Source organism: Callorhinus ursinus, unplaced genomic scaffold (assembly GCF_003265705.2).
Source record: "Callorhinus ursinus isolate GAN/ISIS: 27379988/994484 unplaced genomic scaffold, GSC_fseal_2.0 scaffold12, whole genome shotgun sequence".
NCBI lineage: Eukaryota > Metazoa > Chordata > Mammalia > Carnivora > Otariidae > Callorhinus > Callorhinus ursinus.
In genome coordinates, this window is record NW_027397074.1 from 37,201,152 (window position 1) to 37,224,038 (window position 22,887).

The 22,887-nt window shown below is 35.5% G+C and overlaps 1 protein-coding gene across 6 annotated transcripts in view; it reads left to right on the forward strand.

Annotated features, from left to right (window-relative positions):
- The window catches only part of ABCB5 (ATP binding cassette subfamily B member 5), a 118,270-nt gene that overhangs the window by 24,527 nt on the left and 70,856 nt on the right, over positions 1–22,887 (forward strand). For 4 of the 6 annotated variants that reach the window (XM_073898574.1, XM_073898576.1, XM_073898578.1 and 1 more), the window contains 6 exons: positions 54–167; positions 478–588; positions 2,046–2,147; positions 3,234–3,359; positions 4,755–4,958; positions 14,118–14,288. In XM_073898574.1, the coding sequence (XP_073754675.1) occupies positions 54–167; positions 478–588; positions 2,046–2,147; positions 3,234–3,359; positions 4,755–4,958; positions 14,118–14,288 (828 nt within the window). The remainder of the gene's footprint in view (positions 1–53; positions 168–477; positions 589–2,045; positions 2,148–3,233; positions 3,360–4,754; positions 4,959–14,117; positions 14,289–22,887) is intronic. The other 2 variants (XM_025873293.2, XM_073898575.1) reach the window with 1 other exon arrangement.

Consider the following 22,887-nt stretch of genomic DNA (forward strand, 5'->3'; position numbering starts at 1 on the left):
TTGTCTCTCTTACATAATTGAGGAGGGTAAATATTATTTTCTTGTTCCTATAGGTTTTTTTTAGTGTAATCCATAGTAGTTACTGCATTGGAACAGCAGCCCCTAACTTTGAAACCTTCACTATAGCCAGAGGAGCTGCCTTTAGTATTTTCCAGGTTATTGATAAGGTAAGACTTCAAACTGCTCTGAAAGAAAACTACCATTACTGCAAGAAAGAAACCAAAAAATTGACACACTTACTTCACTAAAACAAAAAGATGGGCAAAATCCATGTTGGACAATTGGCTATGGAAAGAGATTGTTTTAACTCTTCTACAAAGACATTGTGTCTTATGGAAACCTTCATGTCTAACTCAATATACTTCTGAAACAGAAAAGAAAACACTGTGAAAGAAAACCATCTTTAAACTATTTGTAGGATGTAGAGTGTCAACTTAGTCCATTGAAGATTTGTAACATTCTCTTTGTTTTTCCAAGAAACCTGCAATAGATAACTTCTCAACAAAAGGATATAAACCAGAATGCATAGAAGGAACTGTGGAATTTAAAAATGTTTCTTTCAGTTATCCATCAAGACCATCTGTCAAGGTAGCTTAATTGAATTATAGAATTGTGCAGTTTTCTGATATTATACTGGCTAAGATCTCTTCTTAAGAGATTATTTTAGGATCATTTTGACCAAGATTTTACTACTCTTCTTTGAAACTTCAGGAGAGAAAGAGAGAGAATAAAGAAAAAAGAAAGAGAAGAAGGAAGGGAGGGAAAGAGAAAGCGGGGAGGGGGGAAGAGTAGGAGGGAAAGAAAGATCAGTAATGGACCAAAAACTCTGGAAGAGCTAGTTACATTTTGCAGCCTCTTTTCTGCATTCAGCTGACTAAAACATTTTCAATACCCTGAAATTCCTTTACTCTGCATTTGGGAGCACAACAAAATGTCTTGGATTGATGGCATTACCTATTGCTGGTCCCTGGATATTATCCCACTCAACAGAGATAACTCATTTTAACCTTCTAGCCTCTAACCTGGAGAAATTATGCACATGTGCCTTTCCCTTCTCCCTTTCCTAAGAGCTTTACTGCACCAGCATTTGTGTCTCAAGTACTTTCTTCCTCACTTTTAGATACATATACACACTCATGTGCGTGCGCAGGCACATATGCAGCACAGAATTTTTCCACCCTCCATCATTTAGTCTTTGACACATTCTTGTGAAAATATTTATGTCTTTTCTTTTTCTTTTCATTTTATTTGTGTATTTATCCAAAAAAAATGTAATTACAGCTAAAAATTGCAAAGAGTATTACTAATAAAACACCTATTTCATAGAAAAAGGAGACCATGGGGCGCCTGGGTGACTCAGTCCTTTAAGTATACAACTCTTGGTTTTGGCTCAGGTCATGATCTTAGGATTCTGAGATGGAGCCCCGTGTGGGGCTCCATGCTGGATCTGCTTGTCCCTCTCCCTCTACTCCTCCCTCTGCTCACTCGTGCTCTCTTTCTCTCATAAATAAAACCTTTAAAAAAAAAAAGAAAAGAAAAAGGAGACTATGATTTTAAGTAAAATTGATAAAAATTACTAATGACATCAACCTTTAATACAGTTTAAAGTGCCCACATGCCCCCTGCATAATTTGCATCCAGAAAAGATCTATCTACTCCTACTTCCTTATTTTTCTCTAAGTCGTTGGTTGAAATTCTCTTTTCAAAGCTCTTTATTTTTTAAATTTTTGTTATTTAATCACTATTACTGGAATAGTGTTGTCTTCTACCATTTTTCTTAACATAAACACAACATTTGCAACTACATTTGGGTTGGTTCTTGAACACTTAAGTACCAATTTGCCATTATATTGCATGGTAAAATGCTCTCTGGGTTTTAAACAACTATTTTTAAGTGAACTTTTGAAATATGGCCCTTTTATTAAGCTAAAGAATGAATAATTTTAAACAAAGAAAAAGTCTACAGATATTCTTCTGGGAAGTTTTGAGAAACTGATAATCTTGTAAATTCTGGGTACTACAAATTATGTTATTTTTCTCCACAGCTTTCATCACCGTCTATCATACTATATGGTTTAAATAAACAAAACACAGATTCTTGGGACGCCTGGGTGGCTCAGTCGGTTAAGCAGCTGCCTTCAGCTCAGGTCATGATCCCAGGGTTCTGGGATTGAGTTCCCTTTCAGCCTCCTTGCTCAGTGGAGAGCCTGCTTCTCCCTCTGCCTGCTGTTCCTCCTGCTTGTGTTCTTTCTTTCTCTATCTCCCTGACAAATAAATAAATAAAATCTTTAAAAAACAAACAAACACAGATTCTTCCAAGGAAAGTACAGAAACCAACTCCAGAGTAGAAGTGCAGATGGGAGAGGAGGTACTCCCATCAGGAGTCCCCAGTTTCTCACCTCCTTGACAGAATTCTTCTCTGCTTGACCCTTTGAAAGTTTTATAAAAAGTTTAGCTTATTTAAAGGGTCTGTTTCTTTACAAATGGGGAGATTAAAGTGAGAGAGTCCAAGGAGAGATTCCCATGTTTTCTGGCTCTGTACATATAAATGCAAGCAAAGATAAGTGAAGGTTGATTGCTATTGTCATTTTGGTAGGATAATTATTTGTCAGGCTTCTCTCACATTGCAGGTCTGTAGGACACTTAAAGCTGGTAGCAACCCTCAGTTATTGAGAATAATTTTAAAGTGCTACCCGAAGTTGAAATGTCCACATAAGATCTACCAGAAGAAGAGGGTTTCTAATGGTGGAATCCCATTCATGGGAGCACCTAGGGAGTCTTGCTGGTTGCTTTACTTTGCAATATATTCTGCGATAATGTTAAATATATTTTTTAAGAAAGAATTTCCTTAAATACCTCATGAAAATACCTGGCAAGATTTCATTCAGTTGTTGCAAATTAGAAGATAAAAGCTTTCACTAACTTGGTAGTCATTAAATTGATATAAATTCAAAATGTGAACAGTTTGCTGTGGCTAGTTAATATTCTATGAGTACTCTTAATCTAGATCTCCTCTTTATATAGAGAGATGGTAAGAGATTTTTTAATTTCATTTTCCAAAATTATGTCAATTTTTATTATACATGTACATGAAACAAAACAAGATCTAAATTTGTTTTTAAGTGTTACAGAGTTCATTTCTGTTTATAATTATACATTAAATTTCTGAAAATATGTGAATTATATTCTCACTTACCTACTTTTATAGAATTTTTCTCCCTACATCCCAATAGATTCTGAAAGATCTGAATCTCAAAATTCAGTCTGGAGAGACAGTAGCCTTGGTTGGCCCCAGCGGCAGTGGAAAGAGTACTACAGTCCAGCTTCTACAAAGGTTATATGATCCTGATAACGGCTTTGTAAGTGTACCTAGATAAAATCATTCATAGCCCACATGATGAAATTAGGAAATACGACCTATAACAAGGAGCTTACAGATATATCAATTTTTCATTTTTAACAGTGGAGCTGAGAAAAGCCAAATCATTTTCTTTCCTGCATATTCATTCATTCACCAAATATTTATTGAACACCTACTGTGTGCTAGGCACTGTTCTATGTCCTGGGGAACATTGATGAGCAAAGCATAAAAACCTCTGCCCTCATCAAATTTACACTGTAATAAGTAGAGACCGACAAATAAAACAAGTAAACCATATAGTATGATAGAAGGTGATGAAAGCTGTGGAGAAAAATAACATAATTTGTAGTACCCAGAATTTACAAGACTATCAGTTTCTCAAAACTTCCCAGAAGAATATCTGTAGAAAATATGCTCTCTCATTTTTTTCTGTCATCCATAATGTTGCACTTGACTTTGTTACCTTGTAAATAGCATAGAGAATAAGACTATGAAGTCACAGAAGCATGATTTTTAATGCTTCTATTCAGATTTTTCAACTATTTAAAAGAAAATCTACTCTGCTAGAGCCTGGTTTCATTTAAATTTGACTTCCTAAGTCTTCATTTGGAGTATACTAGACTCATTTGTTCATGCTAATATTAAATAAATAATTGGATAAGCATGCTGTACATAAAGCAATTTCATAGAATACCCATGCCCAGAGAGAATACCAAAGTTGGTGAGAAAGACAGGCTCTCTGAGTTATAATTATCAAACGTTGGCTCTGCCACTGGAATATTTGGAGTAATGGGTAATGGCACTATCTGTGAAGAAGAGTGTGTTCATTTACCATTATTTATACAAAAGAATAGAAGACATGTTTGCCTTTTGCAGTGAAATGGGGTGTTGAAGAGAAGAAAGGGTATTTCCTAAGGTCACCTGGCTGGCTCAGTTGGAAGAGCATGTGACTCTTGATCTCAGGGTTGTGAATTTGAGACCCACGTGGGAAATAAAACTTAAAAGAAAAAAAAAGTATATTTCCTAGAAAAATATGCAAATGTCACATCAGTCTTAAAATAACAAAACTGAAGTTTGTTACATGCGTTGACATGATAACATTTGTGGCTCCTATAGCATGTATCTACATAGTAACTAATTTGTTTTTCTTAAGAGTTAAGATATTAAGGTGGTTTGACAAGACAGATTCTAAGCCAGGTTTTTGACGTTTTATCGATTCCCATCTATCAGAAAAAGTCTGTTGACAATATACATACTATAAATATTTTATCAAAATAAGTCTTTGATCTCTGAAATACCCTGCTTCTCAGCTTAGGGTTTGAACTAGTAAAAAATGACTAAACCCAATGCAGTGTAAGGCATCACAACATGATTCATTTCTTTGGTTTGGCAGATCATGGTGGATGGGAATGACATCAAAACTTTAAATGTGCACCATTATCGAGAACATATTGGAGTGGTCAGCCAAGAGCCTGTTTTGTTTGAGACCACCATTAATAACAATATTAAATATGGACGAGATGGAGTGACTGATGAAGAGATTGAGAAAGCAGCAAAGGAAGCAAATGCTTATGATTTTATAATGGCATTTCCCAATGTAAGTACACTATGTAGCCTGTGGTCTTAGCTTAGAACTAAAGCAGTGCAATATTCCAAAATAAGATAACAAAACAATAATTTCTACAGAGTAGGGGGAGTGTGAATAATTGTTGGATTGTCCTAGATGAAATGTCTATAAATGAGAAAGCATGGCAGCAACCAAAAGAAGAAATGCATCACTGAAAGGTCAGTTTTTAAAAATCATATTTAGTTCTTACTGGTTCTCACTGCAACTGGAAAAGAAAAATAAATGAAGGATATATTAAAATATAACAAAGAAATATGAGACAAGATCATCGGTCCAAGCTGAGAATTGCTGTCTGCAGAATGTTGATTTGTAAGGCCATCTTGTGGCTAAAAGTGGGAATGTCACAGACAGTGTTGAGATAGGTTCTGTGATAAGGCAAAAGGAAAACTAGGACCCATTTTTAGAAGCACATGAAGCCAATATTGGACAAGAAATGTAAAATCATATTTGGAAAGAGATATAATAAACTAAAACTCTTGATATTAGGACATGTCAGATTTTAATGGATATTTAGAATTGGTAGCTATAAAAACCATTGATTTACATTTCCCAAAGTATTCATTCATCAATATCACCTGAAACTGTTGTGGGGAGCACCCTGTGAATTACAAAAGGATGAGATTTGAAATTAAAATGCAGAATAAGGGGCACCTGGGTGGTGCAGTCAGTTAAGCGTCCAACTCTTGGTTTCAGCTCAGGTCAGGATCTCAGGGTCATGAGATTGAGCCCTGCGGTGAACTCTATGCTCAGCAAGGAGTCTGCTTGAGATTCTTTCTCTCCCTCTCCCTCTGCCCCTCCCCACCACGTGCACATATCTCCCTCTCTGTCTCTCTCTCTCTCTCACTAAAATAAATAAATAAATCTTTAAAAAATAAAATACAGAATAAAATTCTACTATACCAAAAGGCAATGGTAACAAAAAAGTTTATTTCAGTGAATATATTTTACGAACCATACTCCATGGGTCATAATAATTTTGTCTTTTGTTTCTTTTAATAAAAATTTTTGTTATGTCAGTAATTACCTTTTATCCCCATTAATTAGGGTCATAATTGGAATAGCAAACTCATTAATTAACAGGCTTGAGGTCATTTTTTGCCTTGTAGTTTGGGAAAACAGACTCCCTTTCTTTGACCTTTTGGCACTTTCAATGACTTCCTTTCCTCAAACACCAAGGATCTTCAGTTTCCCACTTGAAATTAGGAAGTTTTCTGGGACCTCTTAAATCATACCCAGAAGTTACTACTTGCCTTTAGTAAAAGGCCAGTATTTACACAAAGATATCCCTTGCTATAAATTTAATGTAAATCTTAAAGATATAATCCAAAGAACAAATTAAAGATACTGACTTATCATGATGGAAACTAAATTCCACAGCCATGGTTGACCAGAGAAATAATAATAAGCACAGTAATAAATACAATTTCCAGAAGTCCTCAACAGAAAAATTGGGGAAATTGGTGTTTAAAAATAAATTCCATTACTTCTATGATATTTTTAGATTTTTTTAAATTTTTAAATTTTTTAAAAATTTTTTTTAAAAATTTTTAATTATTTATTTTTAAATTAGTGTATTAAGATTAACTGATATTTCCTAGCCTTTTCCCATAAACAACCATAAAACTGGTTAAAATATATTAGGCATAGGATAATTGTTTCCAAGCATTGGACAAGAGGTAACACAAAACTGTGATCCCTGAGAGAAATGAAACTCATGAGGAAAGTCCCTGATTTGCAGCATTCTGGATAGGAACAAATCTCTGACCCCATCTCTGTGAACTAGAACCAGACAGAACATGGCACTAGACTAAACTGAAAGGCAGAGATAAAATTTCAGGGCAGCTTAAGCAACTGGAGAGGCAATGAAAGAGCTGTGGAGTTAAGGTATTGGGGTAGAAGTCCCTGTAGGCACCCCTTGGGAATCCTTATCTGAGAATAAAACTTCCCAAGGATTACCAGAGAGCAGCTGCTACAAAGCTGGGAATAGAACAGAGATACTACAAGTCAAGGAGTGTGCTGGGGATGGTGAAAGCACAGCCCAGTCAGAGTGGAGAGATAACATTAACACCTTTTTAATACAGCAGGCATATAGCTGAGACACCAAAAAAAGGCCACACCTTAGGAGTAAAGACCATACCTTAGAGTATGCTGACTCTAGACCTGCCCTAACAAATTCTAAAACCAAGCCATGACAAGATCCCCAGAGGAGATAGAACTTATATGTTGGGTCCTGCCAAGTTTAGAGATTATTCTACAGATTCACCTCAACAAAGCATAAAACCAGGATTACACAAGTTCAAAATGATCAGTCAGGATTCGAATTGCTTACTAGAACAAAAATCAACTTTGTTTTCAGAAGAAAACAGAATTCAGAGTTTCTCCAACATGCACAGAATTAAGTATATATTCTGCAATAATCAGATATACAAAGAAACAGGAAACTATGACCCATAAGCAAGAAATCATAATCTAAATGTTTATGCACTTAAGAAAAGCTTCAAAATGCATGAAGCAAAAACTGCTACACCTAAAAGGAGAAATAGACAAACCCACAATTTTATTGAAGCCTTCAGTACTTGATAGAACAAGTAGGCAGAAAATTAGTAAGGCTATAGATGTCCTGAACAATGCTATCAAACAACTAGATCTAACAGACATTTATAGAACACTCCACCCAATAACAGCGGAATACATTCTTTTCAAGTACACATGGAACATTCACTCAGATAGATAATATTCTGGGCCATTAAAAAAAAAAAAACTTTGCAAGTTCAAAGAAAACATACAAAAAATGTTCTCAGACAATAATAGAATTAAGATGTAGAAATCGGTAACGGAAATATATCTGGAAAATCTGCAAATATTTGATGAGATTGGGCGCGTTCAGGGTGGTACGGCCATAGACTGGAAAATCCACAAATATTTGAAAATTAAATAACTCACTTGTAGATAATTTATGCCTGAAAGAGGAAGTTTCAAGGAAAATTAATGACTATTTTAAACTAAATAAAAATGAAACTGCTATGTATCAGTACTTGTAGAATACAGTTAAAGAACTGCTTTAAGAGAAATTTACAGCATTAAATTCTTCTTTTAGAAAGAAAAAAAGATCCAAAATCTGTAAATGAAGCTTCCAATATGAGAAACTGGAGTAAGAAGAGCAAGTTGACCCCAAAGCATGCAGAAGGGAAATAAGATTAGAGCAAATATCAGTGAAAGCAAAAACAGAAAAACATTAGAAAGAATCATTAAAATCAAAAGCTGTTTGCTTGAAAAGACTAATGAAATCAGTAAAATCAGCAAGGCTGGTAATCAAAAAAGAGAAGAAAAATTACCAGTATCAGGAATGAAAGATAGTACATCACTATTGATCTCAAAGAGATTAAAAGATTACAGGAATAGTATGAGCAAAGCTATGCCTATGAATTTGACAACTTAGTTGAGGGTCAATTTATTGAAAGACACAAACTGCCAAAACTCACTGAAAAAGAAGTAGATAATCTTAGTAAGACCTATAACTATAAAAAAAGTTGACTAGATTTCTAAATAGTGGCAACGGTTACAAATGAAAATAGGGACGCCTGGGTGGCTCAGTCGTTAAGCGCCTGCCTTCGGCTCAGGTCATGATCCCAGGGTCCTGGGATTGAGCCCCACATTGGGGTCCCTGCTCAGCAGGGAGCCTGCTTCTCCTTCTCCCACTCCCCCTGCTTGTGTTCACTCTCTCGCTGTATCTCTCTGTCAAATAGTTAAATAAAATCTTAAAAAAAAACAAATGAAAATAAAATTAAAAGTGACATTCACAATAGCATCAAAAAATGTTAAAGTAGAACAAATTTAACGTAAGGTGTAAATCTTCTATATGAAAAATATGAAATGTTTCTGAGAGAAACTAAAGATCTAAATAAATAGAATGTAACTTATTCATTGATTTAGAGATGCAGTATTTTTAAAGATATGTGTTCTCCCAAAATTGATAAATTTGATGCTATACCAGTCAAAATCCCAGTAGTCTTTTTTTGTGTGTCTAGAAATTGACCTGCTGATTCCAAAATTTATTTGAAAATTTAAAGGACCAAAAACAGGCAAAAAATTATGAAAAAAAAACCAACAAAGCTGGAAGATATAAAATATCTAATTTTAAGACAGTAATTAAGGCAGTGGAAATGGCACAACAATGGACATGTAGATCAGTAGAATAAAATAGAGGCCAGAAATAGACCCACGCATATCTAGTCAAATGATTTTTGACAAGGCCAGTATTAATTTGGTGGGGGAAAAGAAAATCTTTTCAACAAATGGTGCTGGAAAAATTGGATATCCGTATGAGAAAAACAGATGAAATGTGGCCCTTACCTCACCCCATACACACATATTAATTTGCCATGGATCTTAGATCAAATGTAAAAACTTAAACTATTAAGGGGCACCTGGATGGCTCAATCAGTTGAGCGTCCAACTCTTGATTTCAGCTTAGGTCATGATCTCAGGGTCATGTGATTGAGCCCCAAGTCAGGCTCTCCACTCAGCAAGGAATCCGCTTGAGATTCTTTCCCTCTGCCCCTCCTCCCACTTGTGCTCACACTCTCTCTCTCTAAAACTAAATTAATCTTTAAAAAAAAAGAAAAACAAAATATCAAACTTCAAAAATAAAAAGGTGAAAAACCTTTATGACTTTGAAGTAGCCAAGGATTTCTTAGACGGAAAAGTATTTACTATTTAAAAAATGACAAATTGAACTTTATTGAAATTAAAACCTTTTAAAATACACTATTTAGAAGATAAAAAGACAAGACAGAGTGAAAGAAAATATTCACAATACACACATCTGACAAAGGACACGCACCCAGGATATATATAGAACTCTTATAACACAATTATAAAACAAAAAAGTATACAAACTTGAACAGATATTTCACACACCCACAAAAAGAAATAGACAATATACACATGAAAAATATTCAACATTATTAGTCAACAGGGAAATCCAAAGTAAAACCAAAGTGAGATACCATTCCACACTTGCTAGAATGTCCAAAACTAAAAAGAATAACAATAATAACTTTTGATGAGGATGTAAAGCAATTAAATCTCTCTTTTTTTAAATATTTTATTTATTTGACAGAGAGAGACACATTGAGAGAGGGAACACAAGCAGGGGGAATGGGAGAAGGAGAAGCAGGCTCCCTGTGGAGGAGGGAGCCCAATGCGGGGCTCAATCCCAGGACCCTGAGGATCATGACCTGAGCCAAAGGCAGATGCTTAATGACTGAGCCACCCAGGCGCCCCAGCAATTAAATCTCTTATTCATTCTGAATAAAGTGAATTGGTACAGTTATTTTAGAAAGAAATTTGCCACTTTATTCTAATGTTAAACATACACTTATAACTCAGCATTCTATTCCCACAAATTTTTCCAAAAGAAATGAAAATATGACCTCAAGAACATTATGTACATGAATGTTCATAGCAGCTTTATTCATACTATTCAAAAGTTGGAAACAGTGCAGATGTTCATCAGCAGCTGAATAGATAAACAAATTGTGATTGATATATGATTGTTAGATGAAATACAAGATTTTCAGTACATTTTGAATTTCAGATAAACAATGAATAATTTTAGCATAAGTATACCCTAAATATTGTATGAGATATACTTATGCTTAAAAAGTATTCACTGTTAACTGAAAATCAAAATTAACTGAGTCCCATGGTTTTTTGTTTTTATTTGTTTTTGTTAAATTTGGTAACCCAAGGTAGATTCACATTGTGTGAAGCACTGCTTAGAAATGAATAGGAGTAAGTTGCTCATGCACACAATATGGATGAATCTCAAAAATATGCTATGTAAGACAGACCAAAAAAGTACACACTGCAATTATAGCAAAGCTGCATGATACAATGTTAATATACAAAAGTCAGTCATTTTCCTATATATCAGCAATGAATAAGTGGAATCTGACATTAAAAGCACAATACTATTTATATTAGCATCCAAAATAAAGAATTACTTAGGTATAAATCTAACAAAGTTTGTACAAGAACTATATAAAGAAAACTACAAGACTCTGATGAATGAAATCAAAAAAGAATTTTTTAAATAGAGAGATAGTCCATGTGTGTGGAGAGAAAGACTCAATATTGCTAGATGTCAGTTCTTCCCAACTTGATCTATAGATTCAGTGCAATTCCAATCAAAATCCTAGCAAGTTATTTTGTAGATATCAACAAACCAATTTTAATGTCTATATGGAGAGGTAAAAGGCCCACAATAGACAACACAATATTGAAGAAGAACAAAGTTAAAGGACTACACCCTCTAACTTTAAAACTCACTATAAATCTACAGTCATCAAGACAGTGTGGTATTGGTGAAAGAATAGGCAAATAGATCAGTGGAACAGAATATAGAGTTTAGAAACAGACTCACATAAATGTAATCATCTAGTCTATGACAAAAGAGCAAAGGCAATACAACAGATCACATATAATATGTGTTATTGCTCATTTCAGTGAACAAATGGAACAACTGGACATCCACATGTAAAAAAAATCTAGATACAGACCTTATACTTTTCACAAAAATTAACTCAAAATGAATCATAGACCTAAATATGAAATGCAAAATCATAAAACTCCTAGAGAAAATGTAGTAGAAAACTGAGATGACTTGGGTATTGCAAGATTTTTTCAATACCTCAAAGGCACAAACTATGAAAGAAGTCCTTGATAAGCTGAACTTCATTAAAATTAAAACTGCTCTGCAGAAGACAGTGTGAAAAGCATGAGAAGATAAGCCACAGACTGGGTGAAAACATTTGCAAAACACATATCCAATAAAGAACTCTTATCCAAAAATATATAAACACATCTTAAAATTCAGCAACAAGAAAACAACCTGGTTTAAAAACAGGCCAAAGATCTTTACAGACACTTCACCAAAGGAGATATGCTGATGGCAAATAAGTGTGTGAAAAGATGTTCCACATCATATGTCATCAGGAAAACACAAAATAAAACAATGAGATGCTACTACATGCCCTTTAGAATAGCCAAAATCCAAAACACTGACGACACCATATACTGACGAGGATGTGGAGCAACATTCATTGCTGGTGTGAATACAAAATGGTATGGGCATTTGGGAAGTTGTTTGTTGGTTTCTTATAAAACTAAACATATTCTTACCATATTATCTACTAATCATGCTCCTTGGTATTCACCCAAAGGAGTTGAAAACTTAGGTTCACACAAAAACCTACACACAGATGTTTATCGCAGCTTTATTTGTATCGTCAAAACTTGGAAGCAACAAGATGTCCTTCAGTAGGTGAATGGATGAATAAACAGTGGTATGTCCAGACAATGGGATGTTATTCAGTGCTGAAAAGAATCAAGCTATGAAAACATGGAAAAATCTTAAATACATATTACTAAGTGGAAGAAACCAGTCTGAAAAAGCTACATACTGTATGATTTAAACTATATGACATTCTTGAAAAGGCAAAACTATGGAAACAGTAATAAAAGATGAGTGGTTGTCAGAGTTTGAGGTGGAGGTGGGGAAGAATAGGCAGAGCACAGCGGATTTTTAGGGTAGTGAAAATACTCTGTATGATACTATAACAATTGGATACATGTCATTATACATTTGTCCAAACTCATAAAATGTACACCACCAAGAGTGAATCCTAAGGTAATCAATGGATTTGGGTGATTATGATGTGTCGATATAGGTTCATCAGTTGTAACAAATGTACCACTCTCGTGGAGGATGTTGGATGGGGGAACATCCTGTGGAATGGGGGATGTTGCATGTGTGTGGCAAAGGTATATGGGAAATCTCTATACCCTCTTCTCAATTGTACCATGAACCTAAAACTGCTCTTAAAAAATGAGTCAAAAGAAGGCATGCACTGTATGATTCTGTTTATTTGAAGTTCTAGAACTAATGAAATTAATTTATAATGATAAAAATCAAATCATTGTGTGGATTTGGACTGGAAGGATTCATGAGGGAACTTTCTAGGGTGATGGAAATATTCTGAATCTTTACTGGGGTTGTGATAACATGGCTGTACTCATTTGTCAAAACTCATAGAACCATTCCCTTAAAATGTGTGCATTTTCTTGTGTATAAATTATTTCTCAATAAGGTTTATGTTTTTTAAAAATGTGAAGGTCAGACTCTAGAATAATCAAAGTTTTAGAAAGAATATTTAAATTTATATCCTTGAAGAAACGAGCTTTAGGTCATAGACCTATTCCAATACAGTATTACTATGTTTCATTAGTTCTAGAAATTACCTCCAACCTCAGATATCTAACGATATCTACTCTGTTAAAGATGTATATCCCAAAATATAAAAAATAAAATAATAAATAAATAAATAAATAAATAAAAAGGTCTAAAAAGTGTTCCAAGATGGAAAAATATTTTGAGAAGTTTGTTTTTGGATTAATCTTCTCATACTTTTTTTCAAAATATCCAGGAAGGAAATTGTAGGTAATATATTAAATTGCTAGTAAACCTTTCAAATAATAGTTAAGAATGTAGTTGTATTACTGTGGTTCTTTTAAAGATATCAGTGCATTCTAAAACTGTCTTTAAAAACTTTGAAAATTGGTTCAAATTATTGTTAATCTACCTAAAAATCCTTGATGATCATATGTTCTCATTTCCTTTTTTTTTTAAGATTTTATTTATTTATTTGTCAGAGAGAGAGCACAAGCAGGGGGAACGGCAGAGGGAGAAACAGACTTCCCGCTGAGCAGGGAGCCTGATGTGGAACTCCATCCTGGGATCCTGGACCCTGGGATCCTGGACCCTGGGATCATGACCTGAGCCCAAGGCAGACCCTTAACTGACTGAGCCACCCAGGAGTCCCCGTTCTCATTTCTGTTAGTCCTAGTCAAATTTTTCTTAGTCCTGGCTAAATTTCTCTTTTTACTAGACTCTTTTTTTCAAATAGTTGTTTGTTTTTACAAAGAAAAAAATTAAAGGTCAAAAGCAGCCAGGCTGAAGTAGTGATTAAGCTGGGTATTAAAACACAACTGTGATTGTCATTTCCTGTTCAAATGATTTCATCATGCTGCCTTCTCTTTCTGTGCTCTTTCCTATTTTTTCATTAGAAATTTAATACCTTGGTAGGAGAAAAAGGAGCACAAATGAGTGGAGGACAGAAACAGAGAATCGCTATTGCTCGAGCTTTAGTTCGAAACCCAAAGATCCTGATCTTAGATGAGGCTACATCTGCCCTAGATACAGAAAGTGAATCAGTTGTTCAAGCTGCACTGGAGAAAGTAAGTGAGCAAATCATTTCTTATTTCCATATTCCTGGTTCAACACTGTTTTTAACACAAGAAAGTATGGCTCTGCAGTAGATTATTTACTGAGTTCAGAGCTGTCTTTAAGGTATTGATGCAGAGTGTTCACCCTTGTAAAAACTTACACATGATGGAAATTATCTGGATGAGAGAAGAAGATGCTATAGTTAGTGCTAAAAACATATAGCAGGCTGATATCCAAGCAATCATCCCATATATGCCTTTTTTCCAATAGGTCTGCACTTTACACTTCCCCATAATAACCCCACACCACTACCACCATCACAGCTATAACCACATTCACTCCCAGCCTCTTCTGTACACACCTGTGCGTTCTCTTCTGTGACCACTTTTCCTCTTTAGAGCACCCCCAAAGACTTTTTAACTTAATTTCACCTCCAGTGGAGAAGCAGTCTGGTTTGTCCTGCCCTTGAACCATCCTCCTCTAAGAGCCCTGGGCCCTCTAACCTCACACTGACCTCCTGCTTACTGCATACTACTGACACCCTTCAGGACCACAATGCAGGGATGGTCCTTTACCAAATTATGTTGCATTTGGGAGAGTAGTTGGTGGCAGTGATATGAAAAACCATTGAATACTTTTTTCAATGGGCAATGCTACATTTTTTTTCTAGATTTATTTATTTATTTGAGAGAGAGAGTGAGCAGTGGGAGAGGGAGAGAGAGAATCTCAAGCATACTCCCTGCTGAGCATGGAGCCCAACACAGGGCTCAGTCTCAAAACCCTGAGATCATAACCTGAGGCTGAAATTAAGAATAAACTCAACCAACTGAGCCGCCCAGGTGCCCCCAACCCCTTTTTTAAATCATGGCCTTTAGACCCTTCAGAAGGCCTAATGACACATATTACTGTGAGCTTGTTTGAAAATGTGGTTTTCTGCCTAAGAAAATTATAGGCTTTTTCTTTTTAAATACTAACTTTGTGCAACCAGAAATGGATACTGGCAACCAGAGTGCCCACTACTTTATTGAATTATCTATTAGTTACTCTTATCACTTGCAAGTCAGATTGTTTCAAATGTTTCAAGGCCTGAGGTTCTATTTTCTGGATTTCTCAAGTTAGGCTTGTTGCAAAGTAGTTTTGCTTCACTTATCTTGTTCATGAGGAGGACCTAGGGTCAGTGGATAAAGATTTATGCTACAGTCTATGTGGTTCCACTCTGCTACTGGTTTGGACCCAGCATGTCAATGCAGCAGGCTTCCTTTCAGTCCCAGTAGAGGAGGGATGGCAGTCAACACCTTTAGGCCCCTGGGGAAGCAGAGGAAGCCCACACTGACTTTTGGATAAAGCCTGTGAAAGCTCTTTGAAATGTGAAAAGTGGTATGCAAATCTAAGAATAATTATTACTAAGGGAGGGTCAGCTACACCACATCAATGGAGAACCTTTAAACAGACCCTTTGCTAATTATGAGGGAAGGGTTTCCATTACAGTTTTATTCTTTGAAGAGACAGAGCTGCTTTGTTGCAGCCCTCATGGGCTTTTCTTTATCATTACTGTTCTTTCTCACTGTGATGCATTCTGTTGATCTTCCTCAGAGGCCCCTTAACATATTTATATTACTTGGAGAACTGAGCAATAAGAAAATTGGTATACTGTGTTAAGCTGTGGGCTACTTTATTAAATTAAGCCCAAAGAAGTGGCTATCCAAAGTTAAAGATAGGTTAATTATTACACATTTTGGTGCATCTTTGTCAATTAAGTATCTTGCTTTTTATATGTAGAATTAGGGGTTTATTCATTTTTTTCTTCCTTCTTTCTTTCTTTTTTTTTTTTTTTAAACCATTTGTAGCAACATTATAATAGTTGAGAACAGAAAGGGAATTTCTGCAAGGGGATTTCCTTGGCTGGAATTTAGCCAGAAGAACAAAGGTGGATAGAGACTATCTCATTCTAAAAGCATCATGGAACATTTTATAAGCCTGCCAAATCAAGCTCACATTTATTAGACTTGGTGTTAAATTATAGACTACTAATTTATTTTAGGGTAGTGCTTCTCCCCCTTTGATAGATCAGGTCCCCATTGAGAATCTGACTAAAAAGGGGAAAAATAAACCACTGTAACTCCTCAGAGAAATCTACAAATTGCACTTGTACACAAAGATTTACATATAATATATATTGAGGGGTTTATAGACCCCCTGAGGCCATTCATGAGTCATTATTTTGGGTATAATAAAGGAACAAATGGGTGGTAGTAGCTAATCCTTATAAGAACCCACTTATTTTCCTATTTTACAGATTTGCACACTGAAGCACAGAGAGGTTGAATAACAGCTAGGCAACAGTGAAGCCAAAACGTGGACCCAGACATGTTTCTTTAGCTCATTCATATAACCACCATGCTATATTGACCCAAGATTATACATCTACTAGGGACTTAAACAAAATCTTAATCCAGATCACTCTTCAAAATTAGCCTCTTATTAAAGATAGAATTACCATATGATCCAGCAATTCCACTTCTGGGTATATACCCAAGAAAATTAAAAAAAGGAATTCAACAGATATTTGTATACTAGTATTCACAGCAGCATCATTCACAATAGCCAAAAGGTAGAAACAACCCAAATGCTCATTGACAGGTGAATGGATAAACAAAATATATGTATATACAATGGAATAGTACTCAATCTTAAAAAGGAAGGAAATTCTGACACATGCTACAACATGGATGACCCTAGAAGATACTATGCTAACTGAAAGGCAGATGCGAAAGGGCAAATATTGTGTAATTGCATTTACATTAGATACCTAGAATAGTCATGTTCATAGATAGAAAGTAAAATGGAGGTTACCAGGGGCTAAGGGAAGGGGGGGATGGGAAGTTATGGTTTAAAGGGATATAGAGTTCCAGAAGGAAAAGATCTGGAGTTAGATAGTGGTGATGGTTGCACAACAATATGAATGTACTTAATGCTACTAAATTGTACACTTTAAAATGGTTGAAACTGGTTAAAATTTCATGTTATGTATATTTGACCACTAAAAAAAATAACAATCTAAGCCTGAATATAAAAGAATAGTGACACAGAAGGAATTGGCCTCTCTGATCCAGGAGGACCCAATCCTTAAAAATGGTTAGAATGGTAAATTTCGTGTTATGTATATTTTACCAGAGTTTAAAAAAAACAGAAAAACAAAATACTAGGCTTTTTCTAAAACCACATTGCCTCCTTGGGAAAGAAAAAAACCATACCCCAAATTGAGGCTCCCATGTCAGCTTATAATAGACTCACTTTTGTCCCCTTAAGCTGCTTATTTTGATCCTATTGTATATATAGTTCATGGGTTTTTCTTTCACAAATGGGTTTAAATCGTTATTACTTAGCAGGACATTTCAGAGTCTTAAAAAAATACAATAAAAAGCCTTAACAATATAGCAAAACATTTTTCCATGATACAAGTAAGTATCTTGATGATTTCTGTAAATTTAAATTATTCCAAAGTCTCTTCTTCCCCCACAAGAAAACCTTCTATATAAGATATTAATTTTTCTAATTGCTACCAAATAAGATATCTCTAATATATTATTTATAGGTCAGTATTCTGGGCTAAATAAGATATAATTCCCTTTGGGGAAAAAGATGAGCTAATTATTGTAGCATTTTCTCTTCTTGCCCACCATTTACTTCTTGTTGTAATTTCTCCACAGATATTTGCTTAATAAAGGAGAAAGGTATTAAATGGCTATGAATAATTTTATTATTATCAATTATTAACTGATTTGTTAACTTATTTGGAAGGGAGAATGGAGATATTTCAGGTTATAAAAAGAAAACATTGTACTTTGGAATACTATTCCATATTCCTAATTAGGTAGTACATGTGGCCTCATCTCATCAAAGAGTTTAGATTTTGAATGTGTTTTACTCTCTAAATAGTCTTAACCTAAGTGTGTGTGTGTGTGTATTCACATGAGTAGATTCCTGCAAACTGAAAAGAAGAGGTTGAGTAGGAGGTGAGTCACTTATTAAATATGGCTTCTAAGGGGCTGATATTTTGCTATTTGCCACTCCATTTTACAAAAGAGAAAGCATTTTTGGACAGGTGAAGTGACCTGACAGTAATTCTATATTGTTCAGCTATGGAACCAGTGTTGACTCAGAAGAATGGCAAGCCAGTTGGCTTTCAACATCATAAAAAGGTAGTTAAGACACCAAAAATCCTGTGTTTCCATAAAACTACCATAAAGACCTTCTTATAGCAGATGGTCAATTGAAATTCAGTAGCTCAAAGAGATGGAAATTTGTAAAACAGTAACGAGAGTTTTTTTTGGACTATATTCTTGGAGAACTAGGGTACTAGGGTTTTCCAGGAGCCTCTTTTTTTTTTAAGATTTTATTTATTTATTAGAGAGAGCCTGCGCGCATGAGCAGGGGGAGGGGCAGAGGGAGAAGCAGACTCCCCACTGAGTAGGGAGCCCGACATGGGGCTTGATCCAAGGACCCTGAGATCATGACCTGAGCTGAAGTCAAACATTTAACTGACTTGAGACACCCAGGTGCGCCTCCAGGAGCCTCTTGAGGAGTGGAAGAAGGTAGAGAGATGGGGTGGATGAGCAGGTAGAGCTGTGCACCACCATCCCAAAAATTCAAATGGCAACTAACCATTAATCTGTATGGTTAATTTAAATCTATTAAGCTTCCACATGTGCTTTTATTTGATAAAAGGATTTTGCAGCTTAAAAAAAAGAATTTGAAGACCATAAGACTGTATTGCATTAGGGAGTATATGTCAACAGAGCGCCCCAACTTAACCTGAGCCAACCTGCGAAGGGGGCAGTCAGTGGGAACGTGCCTTCCGTAGGTTTCCCACCCCTTGCTTGCTGTGGGACATGAGAACTCTGTGTTTACAGGCTTCTTCAGAGAGTATATTACCCCTGTTAATTGACCCACCAGTCAAATTCAGGCCCTCTGAAATGCTCACAGCTTTACATTGTTCTTTCTTTTCCTTTTGCCCACCTTTATTCAAGGCACATGATCACCACTGGTGAAAAGCTAGCTAGCCTCCTCTGGCCCTTATCTCTGTCCTAGCATTTCCATGAGGGTTGTTTTAAAACACCCTCTATTTCAAAGTGCAAGCTAATTACCTGGTGATTTATTGTTGTGCATGGAATTGCAAAGTAATCTAAAAAAACAAATGCCAGCACAGTGTTAAATAGAGACCTACCTTCCTGTTGACCTTTTTTTGTTAAATACCTAATTGTCTGGCTTTTAGCTTTGTTTAAACTATGAAGGAGGAGAAGATACTAGGAAATTCTTTCAAATTGGTACTCTCTAGAAGAATAGCAACAAAGACATTGAAAATCTACCACATCTTCTCTGAGACATCTGAAAAATCAGTGGAATGGATTCCACTATCTCCTTTATTTTTACAGTACTTCTTGTTAAAAAACAAAGCATCAGCTCAAATTTCTTTAACCAGTTTTCTAGGAGGTCTTGACTTCCAAAATTTCTCCTATGTTTTAAGTCTGAAACAATTAGTCAATTAGGGTTGTTTCCTACGGCTAGTACATCAGTTTTAGATCACATTTTTGGTGATGTAGTGGAGCTATATTTTTGTAGTGCACTTTTTAGTACCCTGCGTGTGTAAGATAATTGGAAGCCCATTTTATAGGTTTTTTAGAGCATAGTTTTTTCCCTTTTTATTTTGTAATTTTTTTAAATGACCTCTACTCCCAATGTGGGACTCAAACAACCCCAAGATCAAGAATCAGACGCTCTGCTGACTGAGCCAGCCAGAGACCCCTAGTTTTTTCCCTTTTAAAGTATTAGGCATTTTTGTGATTTGAAAGACTCAGACACTAATTCATGCTATAATAAACTGTAATATAATATATACCTGAATCAAATATTTAGTTTAGACCATGAACCTGGCAGAGTAAAAGTGGTACAGATGGGTAAATGCAGGACCTTCCAGTTTGCAGGAACGTCAATGCTCACTAAGGCACAACTAGAGAAATGTCATCCCTTACTGTCAGTTTCCAGATGTCAGACAACAGCATGAACTTTTGCAAAATAAGTAAGTTTGTTCCATATGTAATGGCTAAGAAGCGAAGAAATATTAGAAGAGAGGTCTACAAAAATGCCTGTGAAGTGAGCCTCCCATGAAGAAAAGAAGGTCTAGAATAATACAATCTGCATCAGGAAACTTCGTAATTCTGATTATGTCATGGTGCTGCACACCATTCTCAAATCTTTTCTAACTGCAGTCTCCTAATTGATTTTACAATTTCCTTTTCTCTGGATTCTCCTTAGAGTATCTGTGTTATATGTGCCCTTTTTATATTTTTTAAGTAAATTTCATACATATCAATTTGCTTTGAGAAGTGTTTAATAGTATTGTGAAATTATTAAGCTAATTGGTAACATCTTATAGCCTCATCAATAAGGTTTGAGATCTGGTTGCTTTTAGAAAATAACATTTGTCACCTCAAGGGAATGTAATTGAATAAATGAGAGAGATATGGGCCAGGAGCCTGGGCGTCTGAGTGTTTTCACCTTTGCACAGGTAGTCCTAACGCATGCCTACTCAACAACCCCCTTCTTATGTTCATTCCCCTTTAGGGTGCTGTAGGCCAGTCTCAGGGTCTCCAAGACCCAGAATACAATTAAACTTGAAGTTTGAATGAGAAAAGCGCGATCAGTGTAGGCTGAATGTCTTACCTCTAAAAACTAGGCACATCAGACAAATCCAGATTGAGGGACATTCTACAGAGTATCTGACTGGTATTCCTCAGAACTATCAAGTTCATAAAAAATAAGGAATATCTGAGAAATTGTCACAGCCAAGAGGAGCCTGAGGAGACATGATGGCTAAATGTAATGTATTGAGAAGGAGATCAGGGAGCAAAAAAAGAATAATAAGTAAAAATTAAGGAAATCTGAATAAAGTATGGAGTTTAGTTAATAATGTATTGCTACTGGTTCATTTGTTGTAACAAATACACTATAGAAATGTCAGATTTTGACACGGGGGGATACTGTGTGCAGGGTACATGAATACTCTAGTATCTTTGCAAATTTTCCCTAAGTCTAGAACTATTCTAAAATAAAGTTTATTTAAAAAAAAACTAAAGCAGGGGCGCCTGGGTGGCTCAGTCATTGGGTGTCTGCCTTCAGCTTGGGTCATGATCCCAGGGTCCTGGGCTCGAGCCCCACATCGGGCTCCCTGCTCAGCAGGAAGCCTGCTTCTCCCTCTCCCACTCCGCCTGCTTGTGTTCCCTCTCTCGCTGTCTCTCTCTCTGTTGGGTGAATGAATAAAATCTTTAATTAATTAATTAATTAATTAAAATAAAGCCAAAAAATCACATTTTTACCAATTTTATTGTACCATTCATTAGGATGTTTCTGTGTAGCAAGCCTTAGAATTACCACATACAAGTAAATAGGAAACTGAGGAAAACAAAAAGCAAACAATAAAAACTCTCTTCCCAATTATCTTTCACTTATTATTTTAATAAAACATCTATATATTTGGCAATATGAAAAATAAAGGAAGCACTAAGCATTTTAGTGTTTTGACCTCTTTTTGGCGTACTATGTTACACATAAATATAATCTAGAGAAACTCACATATGCTTGTGCCAATTAACAACATAATTATGTGTATATTATCAGACCTTGCAGCAATTAAGAAAAATAAATCTTCCTACCTACAATACAGTTAGTTGCTCCTCAATCCACTTTATCATTACATTTGCATAACATTCAATAAAATGCCTCAATCCCATTCAGGATTCTTTGAGAACTTCAAGAATGGCCAACTTGGGTGCTATAAATACAGATGCTGCTTTTGTTTGACATTGTTTTTTTAACAGCTTTTTTTGAGATTTAATTGACTTAAACTGCGCATACGAGAGTATACAATTAGGAAAGTTTGGGCATACATGTACCCCTGTGAAACCACCACAGTCAACATAATGAACTAATCACCCCCCAAATTTTTAAGTGCTTTTTGTAAACACTCCCTCCCAATCCTCCCTCTCCCCACCCAGCCCCACTCTTGTCAACCACTAATTTGTTTACTGCCAGTATAGATTACTATGTATTTTTTGAAACTTTGTGTAAACGGAATCATACATCATGTATTCTGTCCTGCCTGACTTCTAGCACTCAGCATAATTGTTTTCAGACCTGTTGATGTTGTGAAATGTATCAAGAGTTCCTCTTTACTGGTGAATAGTATTTCATTGTATGGATGTGCCACTGTTTGAGCTCATTGGTATTGATGCCCGTTAAAGTTATTTAGTTTGTTTGCAGTTTTTGGATATTACATATAAGGTCGCTCTGAACATTCATATTTAAGTCTGTGGACATGCACTTTTATTTCTCTTGGGTAAATATCTAGGATTTAAAGGGGTAGGCCTTATGGTAAGAGTATGTTTAAATAAATGAACTACCAAATTATTTTCCTTTTACATTCCTATAATATATGAGAATTACAGCTACTCCACATCCGTGCCAACACTTGGGATAACCATGCATTTTAATGTTAGCCATCAGAATAAATGTGTAGTGGTATTTCATTATTATTTTAATTTGCATTATCCT